The 20,562-nt window shown below is 31.1% G+C and overlaps 1 protein-coding gene across 1 annotated transcript; it reads left to right on the top strand.

The window, feature by feature from the left end:
* Window positions 1-487: 487 nt before the first annotated feature.
* LOC139091591 (sodium-independent sulfate anion transporter-like) lies at window positions 488-20,523 on the top strand. Its single transcript, XM_070641736.1, has 7 exons — window positions 488-832; window positions 16,539-16,690; window positions 17,879-18,534; window positions 18,660-19,194; window positions 19,256-19,542; window positions 19,617-19,751; window positions 19,816-20,523. The coding sequence occupies exons 2-7, from the start codon at window positions 16,567-16,569 to the stop codon at window positions 20,080-20,082; spliced, it is 2,004 nt and encodes a 667-aa protein (XP_070497837.1). The 5' UTR covers window positions 488-832; window positions 16,539-16,566; the 3' UTR covers window positions 20,083-20,523.
* The last annotated feature ends 39 nt before the right edge of the window (window positions 20,524-20,562 follow it).

The following is a 20,562-nucleotide window of genomic DNA, read 5'->3' as shown; positions in this document are numbered from 1 at the left end:
TTTCCCGCCACGTTCTGCTCAATTTTTCATTTTTCTCGCTGTCTGTATTGAAAAGCCGTAAACATGATAATTAGACACAATTTTTAGTTTAAAGCGAGAATCGTGTCTGTTAAGCCACACAAAAAAAAAAAGTTCAGAGTCAGTAAATCGTGAAACAATCGAGACAGACATAGAGTTTTAAGTGATCTAATTTTGAAAGTTACAGTTTAAAGTTGCTTCTGCGTCACACAAACAAAATAGATCAGTAAATCTCACGAAAAAAAAAAAGGAAGGTAAATATGTAAAGGCTTCCAAGGTGTGTGCTTTCATTATTTTATTATTTTATTTCTTTCACTGCTGACTGTGACGCGATAAATAAAAGCCCCGTAATTATATTATTATGACGATGTAAACACACAAATGTATCTCGCACGGCTGAGCTGATAGACAGAAACACAAAAAAAAGCGTACCTTTTTCTATATAAGTAACATTCTAAAATTGAAACATTTTAAGTTGAAAATTCGTCGCAGACACATCGTTTCGGGGTTGAGAAGAGAAAAAAAAAGGAAAGAAATAAAAAAATTAATAAGCAATTATTAAGTCAGTGAGAGTGAGACTTGAGACTATAAAGTTTGTTCTTCTTCTTCTATAAAACTCCTTGCACATTTGTAGTTAAGTGTCTGAGACGGACGCAAGTGATTCTTGTCATTCAACCGCATATAAAGGAGCGGCATTACTAAATTTTAAAGTTTAAAGATCAGGAAGTGAAGAAATCGGAAGTAAAAAAAATTCAAATTTAGTGCTGTAAAATTTGTATTATCGATCTAAACAGATCATCAATTAAGCTTTAAGGTAAGAACATCAAAAATTAACATTTTTTATGCATACATTACGGAAAAAGAATTTTGAAATAAAAATTCAAGGCAAAATTGATTTCATCTTGCTGAAAGTCTCGATCGAACACAAAAAAAACACGAGTTGGCAGGCTATCAAAAATTGTTTGTATCGCCAAAAAAATAAGATATATTGTAAAATTAGAAAAATTTTTTAGAACTCTTTGTGCTTCTTGTGATGCTAACCTGATGAATGAGGATTTGCGAAATTTTGAATGAAAATTTTTACAAACTCGAGAGATTTGGACATTTTTTTTAATGGGGGATTTTGAAATTGTTTTAATTTTTTTTGAAAATTTTTCGGATTTTTGAAAATTGTTTGAAATTTTTATGGGAATTAAAGGACTCGACACTAGTGCGAAAAATTTAATTTGCTAATTTTCAAAATAATATTGAAGAATTTGACTTTTTAACTAACAAAATCATCATAATGATTCAAAATAATCGACATAAATTTGACTTTTAATGAAAAATTTCATTTTTTAATTCAATTCAGATTTTTTTAGATCATTTAAAATTTGATAAAAACATTAATTTTTAAAATTGTTTTAAATTTATATAAATTTTTTCAATATTTAATTTTTTTTTCAAGTAATTCAGAATTCAAAATTTTAAAATTTTCGTGTGTATAATTTTAATAAATTAAAAAAAAATTAAAAGTTTTAAAATTTAAAAATTTATCAATTTTTTTTAATTTTTTAATTTGTTAAAAATTATTAAATCTTTTAAAATTCTGAATTCTGGAATTTTTTTGAAAAAAAAAAAATTCATAATTGCAAGAAACTTAAAAAAATAATGTTTTTTTTTTCAAATTTTAAATCAGCTAAATTTTTTTAAAATTACAATATTTTAAATTTTTATGCTATTGTCTAAACCATGTGCCCAGTCAAATGAAAATAACCTACACTAATAATAAATACGTTAGATCCGAATTGTTTAAAAAAAAAGAAAAAAGAATAAAAATAAAATTTCTCAAATTATTCGTTGATAGTAAAATAAATGCGAAATCTTATAATCTTCTTTGATGTCTTTTCTCAATAAACACGTTAGTATATTCAAAATTATGGCCACGTTTTTCTCAATTTTGATAATGAATGTTTCAATATTTATAAAACTGGAGTTTGTGGTTGATTAAAATTTTGTATGGAATTTTGACTTTTCAATATAAAATTTTATTCAGAGTTGGTAGGAATCCAAGTGAATGCGAATTTTCGAACATTTACAATCCGGAATCTCAAAGTCCTAACAATTCTTCAAACTTCAATTCATAAAAACTATTAAAATTTTCAAATCTAAATGCCAATTTGGTCAATTTAAAGCATAAGTTCAAGATAATTATCTGAATTCGGCTTAATATTTGAAATTAACTCTGTCATTTTTTTGGCACACACATTCTTTTTTTATTGACTGACACAGGAAAATTTGTTACAAAATGACGTAGTTAGATATTTTTTCGTACAAAAGAAAAGGAAATATTGTGTGACTGAAACAATTCAGTTTTAAGAATAGAAAGAAAATTTAAGATTAGGAAGTTTTGGATTATTTTGCGAATATTTAGAAATTATTAAAATGGGCAGATTCACTGGACTAATTAGTGGCCAGTAAATGTCCAGTTGGTGTCTATTTTTAACTTATTTTTGACCACTTGTGAATGGTTTTCCTTCAATGACGTAGATAAAAACACCTTTGGACTTGCGTTGGACCTTGAAAAATTGTTTTTGCCAAGTATTGAACTCCACAAACATTGCGTGACTTAAGAAATGAAAATAATAAATTTTTAAAAAAGAATAAAATTAAATTTTTCAATTTTTTAGTTTAAAAATTTGAAAATTTTTCAAAATATGGAATTTAATGATCAATTTAATTATTGCGTGACTTAAGTAATGAAAAAAATTAAATTTTTCAAAAAAAATATCCAGGGAAAAATGAAAATTTTTAATTTTTTTGAAGATAAGTTGGAAAATTTCTAAAAACAAGAAATTTAATGATCAATTTAATAAAATTCAAAAATCAGAAATGAATTTAAAAATCACAAATTTAAATTAAATTTGAAAAAAATTTCATCAGATTCTCAAAAAAATAACAAGCAAAATCACAATCTATTCAAATCAAAATAATCAAATTTCAACCCAAATTAACTCTCAGTCACTCAATCTCCATCTCTGTAAGAAAACATTTCTCTCATTTGCTCGATTTAAAATCTTCCACTCAGTCGATTCACGTGCGAAAATAAAAATTTAGACTTGCATTGTTAGGTATTTAGATATTGTTAGTAAGAATTTTAACTGTTTATTTGAATTTTCGTTCCGACGGTAGTCAGCTGATTGTGATAAACAAAACTTAATTGAAGGTGTTTATAAAATTATTGGGTATGAGTTACATACGTTGTGGAAAATTTTATTGAATTTTTTTGGGAGGCTCTGGTGAACGCTTTTTGTCAAATTGGAATGTTTGGGGGAATTTTATACTGTAATTTAGCAATTTTATCGCAATTTAATCAAAGTTTAATGGTAATTAGTGAAATTTATTGGAAAATTTCAATTTAAATTTGAGTTTTGAACGGATTAGTTGGGTTAAGTTGAGATCTGTCAAATAGTAAGTATCTCAATATATCATAATATTCCAAATTATAAATCAATAAATCCTAATATTCTGGAACTCAAAAGCCACAATCTATCTCATCACCAACAAGAGACGGCAATTAAATTATGAATTTAAAAGCTAGTTTCCGTCACTCAAAAATACAATAAATTACATCAAATGATACAAAAAACATTTTTAAAATGAACTGTAAAGTAGACAATTTGAAGTCCAAGGTTTAATATAAAAAAAAATATTGCAGAAATATAATGACATTAATGCAGTTTACATGACTCTAGGGGGTGATATGTTGATGATGATTTTAAAAAATTTAAGTTTTTAAAATGTTTAATAAAATTTAAAATTGTGAAGTTTTTAAGATTTGAAGTTATAAAGATTCAATTTTTTAAATTTTTAAAGATTCAATTTTTAAATTTTAAATTTTAAAACTTTCAAAAATTTATAATTTTCAAAATAATAATTTCTAAAATTTTTGAAAATTTTAAATCTAATCTTTAAATTGAATCTTTAGAAATTTCAAAAATTTAATCTTTTAAAATTCGATTCTTAAAAACTTCAAAATTTCAAATTTTAAAAATTTAAAAATCTAAAAATTTGAATTTTGAAAAATATAAAGATTTGAACTTCTAAAAAGTTGAAATTTTCAAATTTTAGAATCTTTAAAAATTTGAAAATATTGAAAAAAAAAATTTTAAAATTTGAATTTAAAACAATTTTTACAAAATTTTTTCCAAAAATTTCTAAAAATTCTCATCAATTTCTGTCCCCCTCCAACACATCACAAAAAGACTACAATCAAGCCATTACAAAAATAAGTGAGAATATTCACAAAAATAGTTTTCTCTGTTCCTCAATTTACAAAAAAATATTCACAGAAAATGTGAAACCGAAAACAAACTGCACTTTAACTTCCTCAATCATCGTCATCATCATTGCCACCTGCTGAATTAAAAAAATGTGCATTGTCAAAAAATTTATTAATGCAATATAAAGCCCTTACAATGCATGACTCAATGTGATTTGCATTACTCATAATGCGAGAAAAAAAATGTCTATAGATTCAGTCATTTAAACAAAGAGAATTATGAAAAGTAAAATATGGACGTTAAGGTGAAATGATAAGCTTGAAGATTTATTATTGTTGATTATTTGCTCTCGTATCAAGGAACTCGATTGTTTCTTTGATTAAATATTGCGGATTTTCTAGAATTTTTCTAACCAAATGTTGCGTACCGAGTGGCACAGTTCCGAGTAGCACGAATCGTTTGCTTACTTTATAGGTTCGCTGACCGTATAGATCGATTGTGATCCATGTCCTTCTCAGATGGTGCCTAAAACTGGCTATATTGCTATAGCTTCCGTCTGTCAATTTCCAATTCCAAGTGCAATACTGTTTAATTGATTCAAAATCCGATCCAAAGCCGCCGTAACTTTAACTTTGATGTCGGATTTGACTAGAATTCGGCATTGATTACAAGAGTTATGGTGGACTAAAGACGGGCTACAGCCGAATTAGAGCAGTTGCTATGATTTGTGCTTACTTACTTCCTTGGAAAATGCGCATCATGGTTCATTGGCGCACTTAGAGTTCGTGAATAGCTCGATCAGTCTTTAGATACCTTCGTTGATGTGATAAGGAAGTCATAAGCCCGGTATGTTGATGCATAGCTCGGACTAATCATACGACAACTTTAGTCAGTATGTGCCTCTTAAATGTCAAAAAAAAATCGCTAAATTCGTGAATTTTATTCCTAGAGTGATGGTGATGATTGGTGGTTAGCCTTGAATGAAACCGCACACGGCATATGGTTCATTGAAATTTTTACGGCAAACTAAAGTGCCTCGGCATACAGGTTACCCACTTCTAGACCCTACAGCCTAATTAAAGCCTTAAAATTCCTGATTTACTCGGACAAACCTCAAAAATAACAATTTTTTTTTACCCAATCATTTCCATAATTTTCAATTTTTCAAGTTCAATGCCAACATTACATTAAACTGTAATTAATTAATGATGATGCAGAACTGAGAATATAATCAAATTATTAATTCTGATTAATTGCTCAATCATTTTAAAAATATTGTGAAGCATATAATTTGTTAATGTTAATGAATATTTTTTCAAATTTGATGTGGTAATTTAAAATTTAAAATTTACAAATTTAGGTCCGCAAAATTTAAATGATCTAGTTTGATTCCTATCAAAATTTCATGAACGGACACGAGTATTTAATATCTTGTTAGTTCCAATTCCGATGAGAAATTTTAAAAATAGAATTACGTAATTGAATTGACTTAGAACTTTCGAATGCCTGCAACATCTGGTTCAGCTTTCGAAACAATCCATAAATTAATGAAATTATCATAATAATCCATAATTGAGTGAGAAATTGAAGCTTTATATTGAACTACTTCTGACGTGGGAAAAAAAATGTTGAAAACTCAGTGAAAGTTCTGAATCAAAACGAGATCAAAAATAATCGGAACTTGGAAGTTTTGTATCAAACACGTGTGATTCAGGTGGAAAAAGTTAATTATTTTTGATGAAAAAAAAGTTTTTTTTTTAACAAGTATTGCCGGTAATGTTCATTGACTATTAAAATGTTAGATAATACCGGCTTCGTTTCAAGGCTAGACAGTTTGTTGAGCTATTTAAAGGGGGAAATGTAGTTTTGTGAAGGAATTGTTTTGTTGTTGTTGTTTGAGTATTGGTCAGGGTATTAGTCTTAACGTACAGCACAACCTGTTAGCTTGGACATCATTACGTTACCGTACTAACGGCATGTAGTAAAGTTGCTCAAGAATTGCAAAATGAAAGCAGATTTTGATCCATTTTTAAGGTTCATCGCCATGTGTTTTTCGGGTCAGCTTTCATATTTGCTGCATAAATGCAATTTTGAATACTCTGACTATTCCAACTCGAGCGACACAAAGTAGACAAGATCAGTTCATGTTTGGACTCCAAACTGAATCTACATGAACTTTCTGCTAGGTGTAGCTTCAAACCCGAGCAGCGCAATGTGGCAAGCCGCATTCTTCGCTGAAAAAATGGGTATAAACTAGTCGTGAAGATGGATTTAGGGTAACTTTGCATCTTACCGTTAATAGGACAACTTAACAGCACCTTATCAAACACATTGTACTGTTCTGGTTCTCACAAACCCTTAGTTAATTCTCACAGGTTGTTCATCAACCATAGAAGACAAAAGGTTGATTGCTCTCAAGAGTAGAGTAAGCTCAGAGTAACGCTCATGAACATGCTCATCTAGTATATTTAAGGTGAGTACGCTCTTGAGCGCATGTTCTTTGCCTGTTTGGGTTTGTATCTTAATACGGAGACGTAACGGTTATTTACCGAGAATATTGTGCTGTTTGGGAAAAAAGCTTACATTTTTCTAGTAGCTTGTTCATCATCCTTCCACTAAATTCTTACCAAACACCTTTCCATCCACATCCATTCCCCCTAACAAGCTACCTATTTTTAATAATTATTTTAAAGTCACATGATATTCATACATATGTCTCACCAGATGCTTAAACACTTGAATATGATTCAGGGTACAATTTAAAAATAATAATTAGACATACCGATCATCTACATGGGATGGGAATTTCAGACGTTTTACGGAAAATCCATTCTTCTTTCTGGTTCCGAGAAAATTGTAATAAACTATACAAAATGTGAATTATTAACATTCCAATAACCTTGATAAGTCATGCTTAATTTTTCTTTAGGTTTTTTTTTTCGGGTTTTTCGCATGTTTTGCGTAAAAAATTGCACAATATAAAAGAAATAAGTATAACATCACGTAAAGGTTTTTGAACAATAGACTAAAATATTGAGTAAATTAGTCAGAATTTTCGTGTATCATGCGAAACGATTCTAGAGTTTAAGCCAGTTGAATGCCCAGAGATAATTTTAATTGATTAAATGAGCTGTAAAGTATGAATTTCAAGTTATTAACATGAAAGAAGCTGATTACATCACCCGGAAGGCATGTGGTGTAGATAAAGAGGGAATCCTGCTTGAGTAGCTCAAGGTGCAGTCGCAAGCATGCAGCTACTTTGCTTTATTGACGGCAACACTTGTTGGTGCCTTGACACCTGATGTTGTGTCAATTTTACAACGAAAAATGAAATTCAAACCAGACTCACGCCAACTTGGCATCAAACATTTCACAATTTCTACACAATATACACTCCAGATGAGCAATTTAGATTAAATCTTAAGCTTCAAGTTCCTAAAACCACAAAATCATTATCAAAATCTCAATAAAATCGTAATTTAATTACTTGATTAGCTTCTAGTGCTGCTGCACGAGCTCTAGTTTCAGGAAAAGTGCTTCAGCTTATCAAGTTTTTGCTCTTACTTATTGCATTTATCAGAAGTAACAGATCAAAAATCACTGACATTGATGTATTGCATTATTTTTATTGACGCAGAAATATTTTTAACATTCACCGCGATATCGCTAAAAATAATCCCAAAAGTGAGCTATATTTGAACATTGATCGAGAGCTTTTAATCCAAAAATAGTTGGACACAATTATTATCAATTAATTAGTGATTCAGCAGTGATAAGGGAACGTGTTGGTATGTAATTATGTGAAAAACATTATACGCGGCTTGTTTTTTAGGTAATTTAATTTATTATTCATGATTCGAGTTCGTCATGTGGAACTGACGAATTTCCATCGATAATATAATTAAAGTAATTCCCATGTTAGTTCTCACTACCTTTTTTGTGAATGTAAATTAGAGTGTTTTTAACTTTTTAACTGTGGTATCGAGTTACTTGCTGTTCAAATGTTAGGTTATTATGGTCTTCCTAAGTAGCTACTGCTCCAACAAACAATAACTTGAACTTAAAATGAAACCTTGAGCTGAATAACTCATTGAAATTCAAATCTGCGATAAGACAAATCGCGACTAATAATTTTGTAATGAGCGAAGGTGTGCCAGACTCTCAGACACTCAATAGACCTAAAGTTTGAAGTGAAATCAAAATTACTTCTTTTACGACATTATTTTCTATAGTCTACAAAGGAATGCTGTATGCTGGGCTTCCTCTGCATATGATTCGAAAAGGAAGAGTGAGAAAATTTTCCTGCCGAGTCTCGAGCCTATGATAGCTTGGGCGGTATTGTAAAAATTAAGTACCAAAGTACTAAACCATTCCGCTACCGAGCCACTTTGACTCACTGCAACTAACTATATAAGCCAAAGATCATATAAAAGGCACTCTGGAAAAAATGTCAGATTACTCCCCTGGATAGTGGGTAGTCCACTCCCACATAGTGTTCGAACAAGAGACCGCAGGTCTGAATTTCAGTTTTTTGCTGTACCTTACAGTTCGCCCACTGCTTCAATCCTGCAATTTTGGATTAAACTTACTTATGCATCATCGCGTAGTAAAGAAAAATTATTTTAAGAACAAAACAATTCGTCAGTACTTAACAAAAGTTGATTAATTTCACTTGAAAGCAGTTCATTAAAGATTTAAACTCATTCAATTGATTTCCAGTTATTACCAGAAAATATGAAAGAAATAAGAATTGTTTAAATTAATTGAATTAAGCTTAACCAGTTGTCAAGATATTGAAATCAAATTTGGCGAACTGGAAATTTCACTTCAGAATGTTAATATTGGCAGTTAGGGTAGATGATTTGGAGGTTGATTGGGCAGAAGTTAAGGATTTTACAGTTTTTAAGCATATACGGACCTGGTTACTATCTGGTACCATATTCTACCTAGGAGAACTAGTACTGACTAGTCTCATATCATATTTGTTGATTTTTCTAAGTTTTTGGCAGTTTTGGGACTTTATTTCTAGTTTTCCAATTTAGTAAGGTTCTAACTAGTACTAACCAGTGATATGATACTAGTTAAGACTAGTTATTACCTTAGTAAATTTAAAAACTAGTAATAAAATCCAAAAACTTATAAAAATAAACAAAAACTAATTTAAATAAGTAATAACAAGCTCTAGATAACAGCAAAAACCGCAATAATTAAGCAATTTGAGTATTAAAATGAATTTTACAAAACATTCTTAATTACCTTCCACTAATAACACGGCATAACAAAAGTGTTTCCTAATCTCATTTAATGATAGTATCGTTGTAATAAAATTCTATTGTTTTATTGACTCAATCGAGAATTTTTCAATCAATCTTATCGTAAATTGCTTCCAGTAAACAATCTTAAACCTTAAGTTGTAATTCTAGCAGGCATTTTATGATATTGATAAGATGTCGATTGGATTAATATCAAATTAAACTCAAATCAATGGCATTTAATTAATGTGCAAAATACGACAATTTACTGATAAGACATTTATTGCACTGTGAAGGTCTGACTCCTTTGAAGTGTTTTCCTTGGACTTAAAAAAACATTCCTTTTGTACCTTGACTGATTGATTGATGGATTGTGGCTGGCTAAATCAATAACAAGAGGAAATAAATCATCAATTGAATTAACAGAAATATTTAAGGCGACACATGGCAATTTTTTTGTTGTTGTTCTTGATAGGCATGTATCGCAAATAAGAAGGTTGTTGTAGATTTATTGGAGGTTTCCCATTTGAGGTTGAGATTATTTTATCGACTTTTTTTTGTTTTAAAGTTCACTTTTTTAAAATGCCATTTTGCATGAGCATGCTTAAGATGTGCTCAATTTTTTAATTTTTTGCTCATGAGCATGCTCAAGTGAACGTGCTCACCTGAGCACGCTCAAAAAAAATTTTTATATTTTTAAATTTTGCTATGGTGAGCAATTTTTGAGAAAAATTTTTAAGTAAATTTAATTTTTTAACTTTTTTAATTTTCAAATTTTGATTTTCAATTTTTAATACTCAATTTTTCAATCTTCTAAAATTTTTTCAAATTTTTGATTTTTAAATTTTTAAAATTTTAAATTTTCAAATTTTTAAAAATTAATTTATTTTTAAAAACTATTAATTTTTAAATTTTTAAAATTTTTAAATTTATTTTAAATTAAATTTAAAATCTTTAAAATTTTATTTTAAAAGTTGAAAACAGAAATTATCAATTTCATAAAATTAAATTTTCAATTTGTTAAAATTTGATTTTTATATTTTCATTTAAATTTTTATTAATTTTTTAAATTAAATTTCTTTTTTTACAATTTTTCACTTTTTTAAAACTTAGTAAACATCGCTAACCACCCCTGAAAATAAGCCCAAAAGCCACTTAAATTTATATCTAATTATAACAAAATAGAGAAATCGTGTCTACTTTAACATTAAATGACAATATTTAAAGTTTTCTTTTTTTGTAACATCCATAAAAATTAATTTTATTGCATTTTAATATGCCTTAATGTTAATAAATGAATTATTAACTTCGTGGTTATAGAACTTAAATCGTGCAGCTGAACCTTTACCTTTGATAATCAACTTTTTGCGCCTTATTGTATTCCGGATTTCAAAATTGATTATGATAAATTAACTGTGCTTCTTGTTAACTCAATGATTTCTGTAGTAGGAAAGATTATTGGATTTGCTGGTGTGGGGATCGTTTGGAAGTTATGGTACCTTAACAGACAGAGAACATGCTGTAAGGGTATAGAAAGACCACTGCGGTACCTAAGAGCGGAGGCATTTCTTAGGTACCGTATTGGTCTTTCTACACCATGAAAGTATGCAATGTGTCTGTTAAGGGCTTTGGATCAGGAGTGGGCATGGGGTAGTCTTGACATTGAGAAACTTAAAGGATGATTGAAGACAAATTGAATTGATTTTAGTCGACTAATCCATATAAAGTTCTAGTTAAGAGTGCATCTAGTAGGGGTAGAGAAGAAGTGACCCCAAACCCGTCTATTTGGGGACCCCAATCCCCAATTTTCACAATTTTATAGGCAAAAGGGTCTTTTGAAACAAAACTCTTAAAATCTCAAATTCTATTATTAAATCACTTAAACAGCTTAAATCCCAAAGACCTAACTTATGAACAACCCCTCAAGTTAAATTCACAAAAGCCGACGAGACTAACAAGTGAAAAGCACACAAACAAGGCTTTAATATGATTAAGTTCAATAAAAATCTTAACGACATTAGCGAAACAAAGCAGCTTGATCGTTAAATACACGAGCACCTTTCTAGACTACAAACAATACAGGCTGATGTAACTCATTATTCCCTATTTATTTAATATCGGAATTCCATTTATCAGCAAGATATGGAAATTTTTTTTCAGTCATTCCTTCAATTAGGATTAAGCAGAAAACAAATACAAAAAGGCATTTAAAGCACTAAATAAATATTTGTGTCCGATGTGGTTATGCAGTTGCTGATAAGAGAAAACTTAACCTTGTTACATTCAGAAGCTATGTTTAAGTACACAACCGATTGTTCTCTAAACATTTATTTTTTTACGAGTCAATTCAATGTCGAGTTAATATCATTTATCATTTTATACTTTTTTTGTCGCTTTCTTCCTTCCGTTATTGTTATGATGTCGACATTTACCGTAAATGAGACTTGCACTTTTTTTATATCCAGTATTTTTTTTTTACCTCTTTGTTGTTGAATTTCGAACATTCTATTCAGTGTGTTGTTTTGTTTGAGAATTGTTTGGTGGGAAAATGTTGATGTTGAGTCACTTTGAGCTTGGGCTGGTTGGTGATGAGTCAATATGGGAACAGGAATTTACATGAAATTATGAAAAATTATGGAATTTTCAAAAACTACTGCGATTAAATGATACTTGAAAACCGTTAAACTTTTTTGAAACAAAAATTTGAAATTTTGAAAACCGGTAAAATTTGAAAAACTTCTTTTAAGAACCGTTCAACTTTTGAAAGATTTTGAAAAATTTTTAATTGTAAAAAATAGTTTAAATTTTTGAAATCCATTAAAATTTAAAATTCGAAATTTCAAAAATTCGTTTTTAAAATTCAGAAATTAAATTTCAAAAATTCGTTAAAATTCAGAAATTATAAATGCGTACCACACATCCAACACCTTACACATTCCAACTCAACGTCATCTCATCATATAAAAATGACAATAATTATACATTTATTATAAAATAAAAGCACACTGACGTCTGCCTTTAAAGTGTAAAATTGCATTAAATGTAACTTCATAATTAAGCTCTTAATTAAGTCCATAAATTTAAGTCAATATTGCACACATTACTGTCATTCTTCCATATCTTTTACATTTAATTGCGCGCATCTGAGTAAGATTCTTAGCTTTATTGTCGCTGGTAGACTTTAAGGAAGCTTGAAGATCAATATGGGAAGAATCGACGATCTTATCGAATATTCGTGCATTCAAATGCGGATGTCCAATACTTTGGCGTCACAATAGCAATAAAGTCTCAAATTTCAAAAGAATTAACCAGAAATATTCCAATAAATCCGCTTCCATCCAGAATAATTAATTGATGCGACAGTAAAAATATTTTAATGACCATATTAACAATAATTCATATGAACTGATAATCGATGAATCACTTCCATAATTGAACATGTTGTGTGTGCCTTTCCCGAAGGTAATTTCCGCAACCAAAATTGATAAAAAGAAATTTTTGAAACAATTAAAATATCTGCTTTTTTGCATTTCACATTCATGTGAAGCTTTAGTTCTCATAACTCATAAAAATATATGAAAAGAATCAATTTTTCACTTACAACTTCCACCTTTCGTGCATAGAAATATTCTCATAACGTCATTACGTAAAGTATGTATCTTTAAAGTTGAGTTTTCACAAGCGATAATCAAATAAGTAAGTGAGTAATTCAGCAGAACAATAAAAAGTAAATTTATGTCATTGTTGTCGTGATGATAACACTGGTTGTGAAGTTAGTGGGTTAGGTTGTCTAAGGCGCATTTTTATTATGAGGGATAAGAGGGGCAACATGGTAGGGAAGATGCTTTGACAGATTGACAGCCAATATTACTTTAATTATGTGACTGAAGTACCACTGCATGAAGTTTCTAGTTATTCTGAAACTTTGGCAGAATTAAGTCCATATTGTGTCCATTCTGGCAAAGTTTCATAACAATCAGACACTTCATACCAGGGTACTTTAGTCACACCCGTAATTATATGTGCTTAAAGTACTTGGGATACATAACTCGAACAACACATCATGTTCGCTAAGGCACCTCTATGACTTACCGTATTGCGCCGCCCAGGAAAGAACAGATTAGCCATGATGTACAGAGAAAGAGGAACAAAAGGACAGAGGATCAGTAGGTCATCAAAACAGATAAGGAGATGCTCATAGAAATGAGAGGACAATGACACATAGAGACAGATTCTAAACAAACAGAAGTATAGATCTGTGCAAAAACAGAGCAATTGTCTTCTTCAAATCTAGATCTTTGAGAAATAGAAAGAGGCACAGGATAGCACAGAAGTGTATCCAGAGTGGGATTGGTCCTAATTTTGGACAAAAATTTTCAACTTGCTTGGGTTTTTCGTGACCTTCCATAAAATTAGACAGACAATCAAAGGAGAAGACATAGAAATATAGAGACAGAGACACAAAAAGCCATATAGTCAAATAAAAAGACAGAGAGACAGGTGGACATAAAAAGATACAGATATGGATAAAATGATAGAGGAACAGAAAGCAGAAGAGGAAAGGTAGACAGACATGGAAGAACAGACGTTCAACAGAATATAGAATAAAAGTCAAAGATCCGATGGGAAGGATGCCATTTGGTCTTAATTTAAGAGCTTCTTCATTTATGTGGCGCGGATAACATTCAGACATAAACACAGACTACAAGACAAAACATTGACAATGACAACTCTCTCTATATTGAAAAACTGCATCGAAAAAAACACATCAACTAACCAGTTGAGGTAGTCTACCGCATGTCTATCTATATTTTGGTGTTTAACTGTTTACTTTATGTCGCGTAATTTCTCTGAAAAACAAATGAAGTCACCTCAAAAATATGAAAAATTAAATATTTTGTTGCTTTAAACGTGATTAAATGACAGTAGATAAAGTTTGACTAGATAATAAAGTCGGACGCATCATTAAACAAGGAAAAAATATTTTAAATACATATTTGACTGTATTAAAGTGATAAGAACAATGAAAATGCCTTCACGTTTCTCCGTCCGTAAATAAAATGAATCGCACGAGCTGTCGCTTAGATTTTTTTGTTAATTTATTTAAGATAAGCTTCTCATAAGCTTGTAATGTAAGCTTTTGCGGAAAAATTCTTAATTTAATGCGGTTTTGAGACACTTTAAGTGATTTACAGCTATTGAGACGATAGCAATTAGAACAAATTTCCATAATATTTACAGGTTTTAAGTCTATTTTATTATTAGCAACTAAGTCATATTTTGAGTCTGTCTGACTGACTGAGTCTGATTGATCTTCCAACATACATTGTTTTTATCATAATATCAAAACTTTATTAGCTGTGTGATTACACACTTGGGTAATTATTAAGATTTAAAATTGTTAGACAATGAATAAGTGTGTATAGGTTGTTCAGGTACTTACATTGTTGAGGTGAATGATTCAGATTGATAAGCGGGGCATTCGGGCTTGTTGTGGTTGTAATATGCAATATGAAGTGAATATTTCTGAGATATCTAATGATTCAAATTCAGCGATTTTTCAATTAAGTCATGAATATTGAGTATTTAGTGCATTTTAGAGTCAAAAGTAATCAGAATTGTCTGTTTTATAAGCGTTAACAGATTTTAATGTATTTAGGCAAGGTGATGATTAATCTGTGGCAGATTAATCAACTTAATGCAATACTCTGAACTATTCTGAACAGCACAAGTCGGCTAATCGATCCAAAATCGCTTTCGGATATTGTAGGACGTGGGTTCGAGTCCCAATCTTGCTTTGTTGTGGGGAAGTGATCCTTTTTTTTAAACCTTAAATGTAGTAAGGCTCTGAAAATAAAGCTTTTAGTAATATACACTCATTTTCCACACTTTTGGAGCTATATCTAATCCTAGCTGCATTCCTAGTAATTTCTAACTCAGGGAATTAATTACCTCAAATTAAATATTTCTTATTAAATCCCTGATTCCGTTAGCAGTCGCTAAAAACCATCCACAGCTCCACAAAAGTTCCCATACTTTTCTAAATAAATCCCAGATTTATTTCCGACTTTAAAATATCTAATTACCTTTTTCGTATTAATAAATATTCGCAACTTTAAAGAACATCAGAATATCCATAATGTTAAGCACATGCAATTTACAACCATTCAACAACCACGTGTCGTTACACAATTATTACAAATTGATATGCGGTTTCAGCGATTTTTTGCTCATAGTCAGCTTTGAAATTTCTATTTGCGAAGTTCATTTCGGAGAGCAACAAATTTTTTTTGTCGGAATCAAAGAGTTGTCGGGATTGCTTTTTACTCTTTCTTACATTCAAGCATCAAAACAGGTCAATGAATAATTTAGTGAACATTGATGATATTACCGACCCGGCAATCAAGCGTCGAATCATTGAGATTGAGAAATTTTACGATGAATGTCAAAAACAGCGACTTTATAATCTCGACAGAACTGGAAAAATTCGTCCACAATGCTTCTTTTTAAATTCAAAACTTGTTGCTGATCATCGCAAAAAATCAGCTGTTGAAAATATGCCAAAAATTTTGCATCGTCTTTGCCATCCGATTTATTTTGATTATTGATGATTTGTATCGAGTTACAGGCACAATAAATGACAACTTAATGGACTTTTTCATAATTTTTTTGGGAATTTCTTGTCGGTCTCATAAATTATTCATTCCACTTCTTTCTCTTTCTCATTTGTCAGTGAGCAATCACGTGCTTACCTGAAGTTTCGACAAGCAGCAACAAGCAACAACAACAACAAAATAAAGAGCAACAAGCACATTTAAAGTAAAACAAATAAACATTGGATATTTTTTGTTGTTGTCAATTTTGTTGTTGTTTTGTTGACGTTTCCTTATGTATGCATATATATCGTCTCTCTCATATTCACAATCATGCTGATTAACGCACAATTTTATTTTAAAGCAGCAACTTTTTTTTCTTTATTAAGTTTTAGTTTACTTTTGCATTTCAGATAGTTCACATCGTAAAGTAAATTAGTCATGGATGATAAGAAGAAATATTTAAATGCATCGGGATACAGCCTTAGAGGATCAAACTATTCAATTAATATTCCACAAGATGGTATCATCAATCCTGGATATAGAGGCTCTAGTGAATTTATGTGTAAGTTTTGTGAATTTTAAGACATTTTAAGTGAGGATGACATGGAAGTTAAGATTTATTGGGGATTTTAAGTGTGAAGTGAGACAGAACTGTGTTTAACAGTGATTTAAATCAGAGCAAGCAGGACTCTCTTTTAGAGGCATCCCTGCGATTGCAATAGATGCATCTTTATAGAATTTTTGAGTCCGGAATCTCAAAATCCAGCCAATTTTGGTCCGAAGTTCATTTTAATATTAAAAAGTCTGTCAATCAATCCAAAGTTATCAAGACTCCACTGTAAAGCCACCTCTAATCATGCTATCACTTCCATACCTTTACATAACTATAGCTAATGTGAAATCAAAGGCAAATGACAAATCTTTGCTAAATTAAAGACTTAAGCCAATTTTCGGCAGTATTATAAAATATATTCAAATTAGAAAGGTTTGATCATGAACTTCACTGCTTAATTCCATTTTTGTCAAAATTTTTGTAAATGACAGATAGCCGAACAGAATTCAAGTATTTCGGTAATCGAGAATCAGGGTCGACAAATATTTTGTTTGAATTCAGGGCTTGATGTTGATTCGGTTTATTTCAAAGATTTCGAGGATTGACTAAAGCTGACTGATATCGAATATTTTTTTTATATTAGTCGATTTGAATGAACTTTCCCAAATTTAATTTGAGCGAGTCGACCCAAATTCAATTGGCTTCATCTTATTTTAACCGACTTCCAGCTCTGCTGTAACCAAAGACTGAATGACATAATTTCTAATTCTCGGTATCAGTCCCGAGATTTTTCGGGAATTCCCGAGATTTAACGAGATTTGTCGACACAGAGACTTCGGAGAATTCTTTTGTAGTCTCGGCTACATTCACGATCTTAGTCTCTTACTTTCTTCGCTGGTTGGACCGATCAGTTGTGATCCGTGACCTCCCACGATAGTCGCCTGAAGCTGGCTCTATCGCTGGCTTCCGCTTGCCAATTTCCGATACCAAGTGCAATACTATCTCTATCGATAGCTTCCTTCCAAGAAGATCTTAGTCTCATTCTCTCAAATTCGTCGAAACCGAAACTCCGGGAAACCCCAGCTACAGCACATTATAATCACATCCATAAATATCCACAATAAAACCTGAATCCTGGTTAAATTTATTATCCACAAATCAATTTTCTAATCAATATCTCTCATTTATATCCAACAGTGGATGAAGAAGAACCAAAATCAACCACAGAGCAAATCAAGGAAATTCCATCAAAAATAAAGAAAAAGGCACAAAATGCATTCAGGAAGAAAAATATCTACAAACGTATTCCAATCTTTAATTGGCTACCAAAATACACAAAAGAAGATGCCATTGGTGATGCTATTGCTGGAATTACTGTCGGTCTTACTGTGATTCCACAAGCTCTTGCTTATGCCGGTATTGCACATTTACCAGCAGCTTATGGTCTTTATGGTTCCTTCCTCGGTTGCTTTATTTATATTTTCCTTGGTTCCTGCAAAGATGTTCCTATGGGACCAACTGCTATTGCTTCCCTGTTAACCTTCCAAGTAGCTAAAGGTAGTTGGCAAAAGGCTGTGATTTTGTGCTTCCTTACTGGATGTATTGAGCTACTCATGGGAATATTCGGACTTGGATTTCTGATTGACTTTGTGTCTGGTCCTGTATCAAGTGGATTCACAAGTGCTGTTGCCTTAATCATTTTCACATCACAAGTCAAAGATATTTTCGGAATTGAAAGTTCTGGCGGGACTTTTGTGCAGATGTGGAGATCAATTGCCAAAAACTTGCATGCAATTAGAATTGGAGATACCGTTATGGGATTAAGTTGCATTGTTGTGCTGCTGTTGATGAGAGTAAGTTGTTTTTATGACTCATTTGGGTTTCTGACCTGCTTGGAATTTTCCTAGATGACAGGGAATTCCAATAAAAATAGAAATCACGTCACTTAAACTTTACTAATTTACCTGACATTTTTCAGCTCCTTCCAAACATCAAAATTGGACCAAAGAATGACGCCGAAAAGAACACTTTCCATAAAATTGCCAATAAAACATTATGGCTTGTTGGAACTGCACGTAATGCAATCATTGTTGTTATTGGTGGTGCTATTGCTGCATATTTCTACAATAATGGAAACACAAACTTGCTTATTATGATTGGAGATATTCCAGCTGGTTTGCCTGCTTTCCAAATCCCACCATTCTCAATTCCAGCTGTTGTTAATGAAACATCCGGTGAAATTATTGAGGAAGGATTAAGCTTCATGGACTTGATTTCTGAACTTGGATCTGGTCTTGTTGTAATTCCATTGATTGCACTTCTTGAGAATATTGCAATTTGTAAGGCATTTGCTAATGGAAAGACAGTTGATGCAACACAGGAATTGATTGCTATCGGTACAGCAAATATTGCTAATTCATTTGTTCAAGGATATCCAGGTACGGGAGCTCTTTCTCGTGGCGCCGTTAATAATGCATCCGGTGTTAGAACTCCAATGGGAAGCTTGTATACAGGTAAGAATTTCTTGTCATTTTCATTGGAATTGACTCTAAAAAAATTACTTTTAATCCACAGGTATTTTAGTCATCCTGTCCCTCCTATTCTTCACACCATACTTCTTCTATATCCCTAAAGCCGGTCTGGCTGGAATCATTATTGCCGCTGTCATCTTCATGGTTGAAGTTCGCGTCGTTAAGCCAATGTGGCGCAGCAAGAAAACCGACCTGATTCCTGGACTTGCAGCCTTCATTGCATGTCTTGTATTGCCATTAGAAATTGGAATTCTTGTCGGAATTGGAATCAATATTTTATTCATTTTGTATCACGCATCAAGACCCAAAATTCATATGGAAAAGGCTATTGTAAGTATAGGAAGTGAATGCATTACTTTGTTGACATGATTAATTACATTTGGCTTTTATTTATTAATTTACAGACACCAAACAAAGGTATCAAATATCTTCTACTCACACCTGACCGCTGTCTCATTTTCCCATCAGTTGATTATGTCAGGAATTTAATCAACAAACAGGGTTTGAGGACTCAAGTGCCAGTTGTTATTGATTGCACGGTAAGTCTTCATGATTGAATTTCAGTGAATTTTCGATGATAATTTCACATTTTAAATCTTTCAGCACATTTATGGAGCTGATTTTACAGCTGCAAAGGTTGTTGAGACACTCGTTAAGGACTTTAACATGAGACGTCAGCCAATCCTGTTCTTCAATTTGAAGCCATCAGTTTGTGGTGTCTTTGAAGGTGTCTCTCTTGATTTTAAGCTGTATTATGACTATGAAGCTTTGGAAGTAGCCATTGAGGATCTAAACATTATTGGAAGTCCAAATAGTCAAAATAGTCTCAATCCACAGATTCACAGAATTGCGACTGCTGAGTCTGCTTAAAAATTTGTTTTGATTCTGTTAATTCTTGCACATCACAATAATTATTATTTAATAAGTTTAGAGATATAGTTGAGCATATGTGAGGTGATGAAGACTAAATTAGTATTTAAGACTAGATTGGTGAAATGTTCATCTCTAACTTATTACATTATTATTGTGGTAAAATCCTGTTTGTACATAATGATATTTTACCTAGACCATAAGAGACTATAAAAATGATGAATTTAATAAGAAATAATTTTTTAGACTGTTAGACAACAAAAAGACGAAAATGAAAAGTAAATAAGTCATAGCCATTTATCCTTAAGTGTGATACAAAAAAAATACGATAATTTCTTCCGATTATAATTTTTATTCAGACATTGCTTAATTTATAATATAAATTTACCGAAATTAATGTCGTTAATGAAAATAAAAATAAGCTTACGAATGAAGAAATAACAGTTTTGTGGACTTTTAATTTGCTTGGTTGGTGATTTT

The sequence above is a fragment of the Chironomus tepperi genome, unplaced genomic scaffold (genome assembly GCF_022539635.2).
Source record: "Chironomus tepperi strain 1889 unplaced genomic scaffold, CSIRO-AGI_Ctep_v1 contig_257, whole genome shotgun sequence".
NCBI classification, from domain to species: Eukaryota; Metazoa; Arthropoda; class Insecta; order Diptera; family Chironomidae; genus Chironomus; species Chironomus tepperi.
This window is presented reverse-complemented; position numbering and strand designations above follow the sequence as displayed.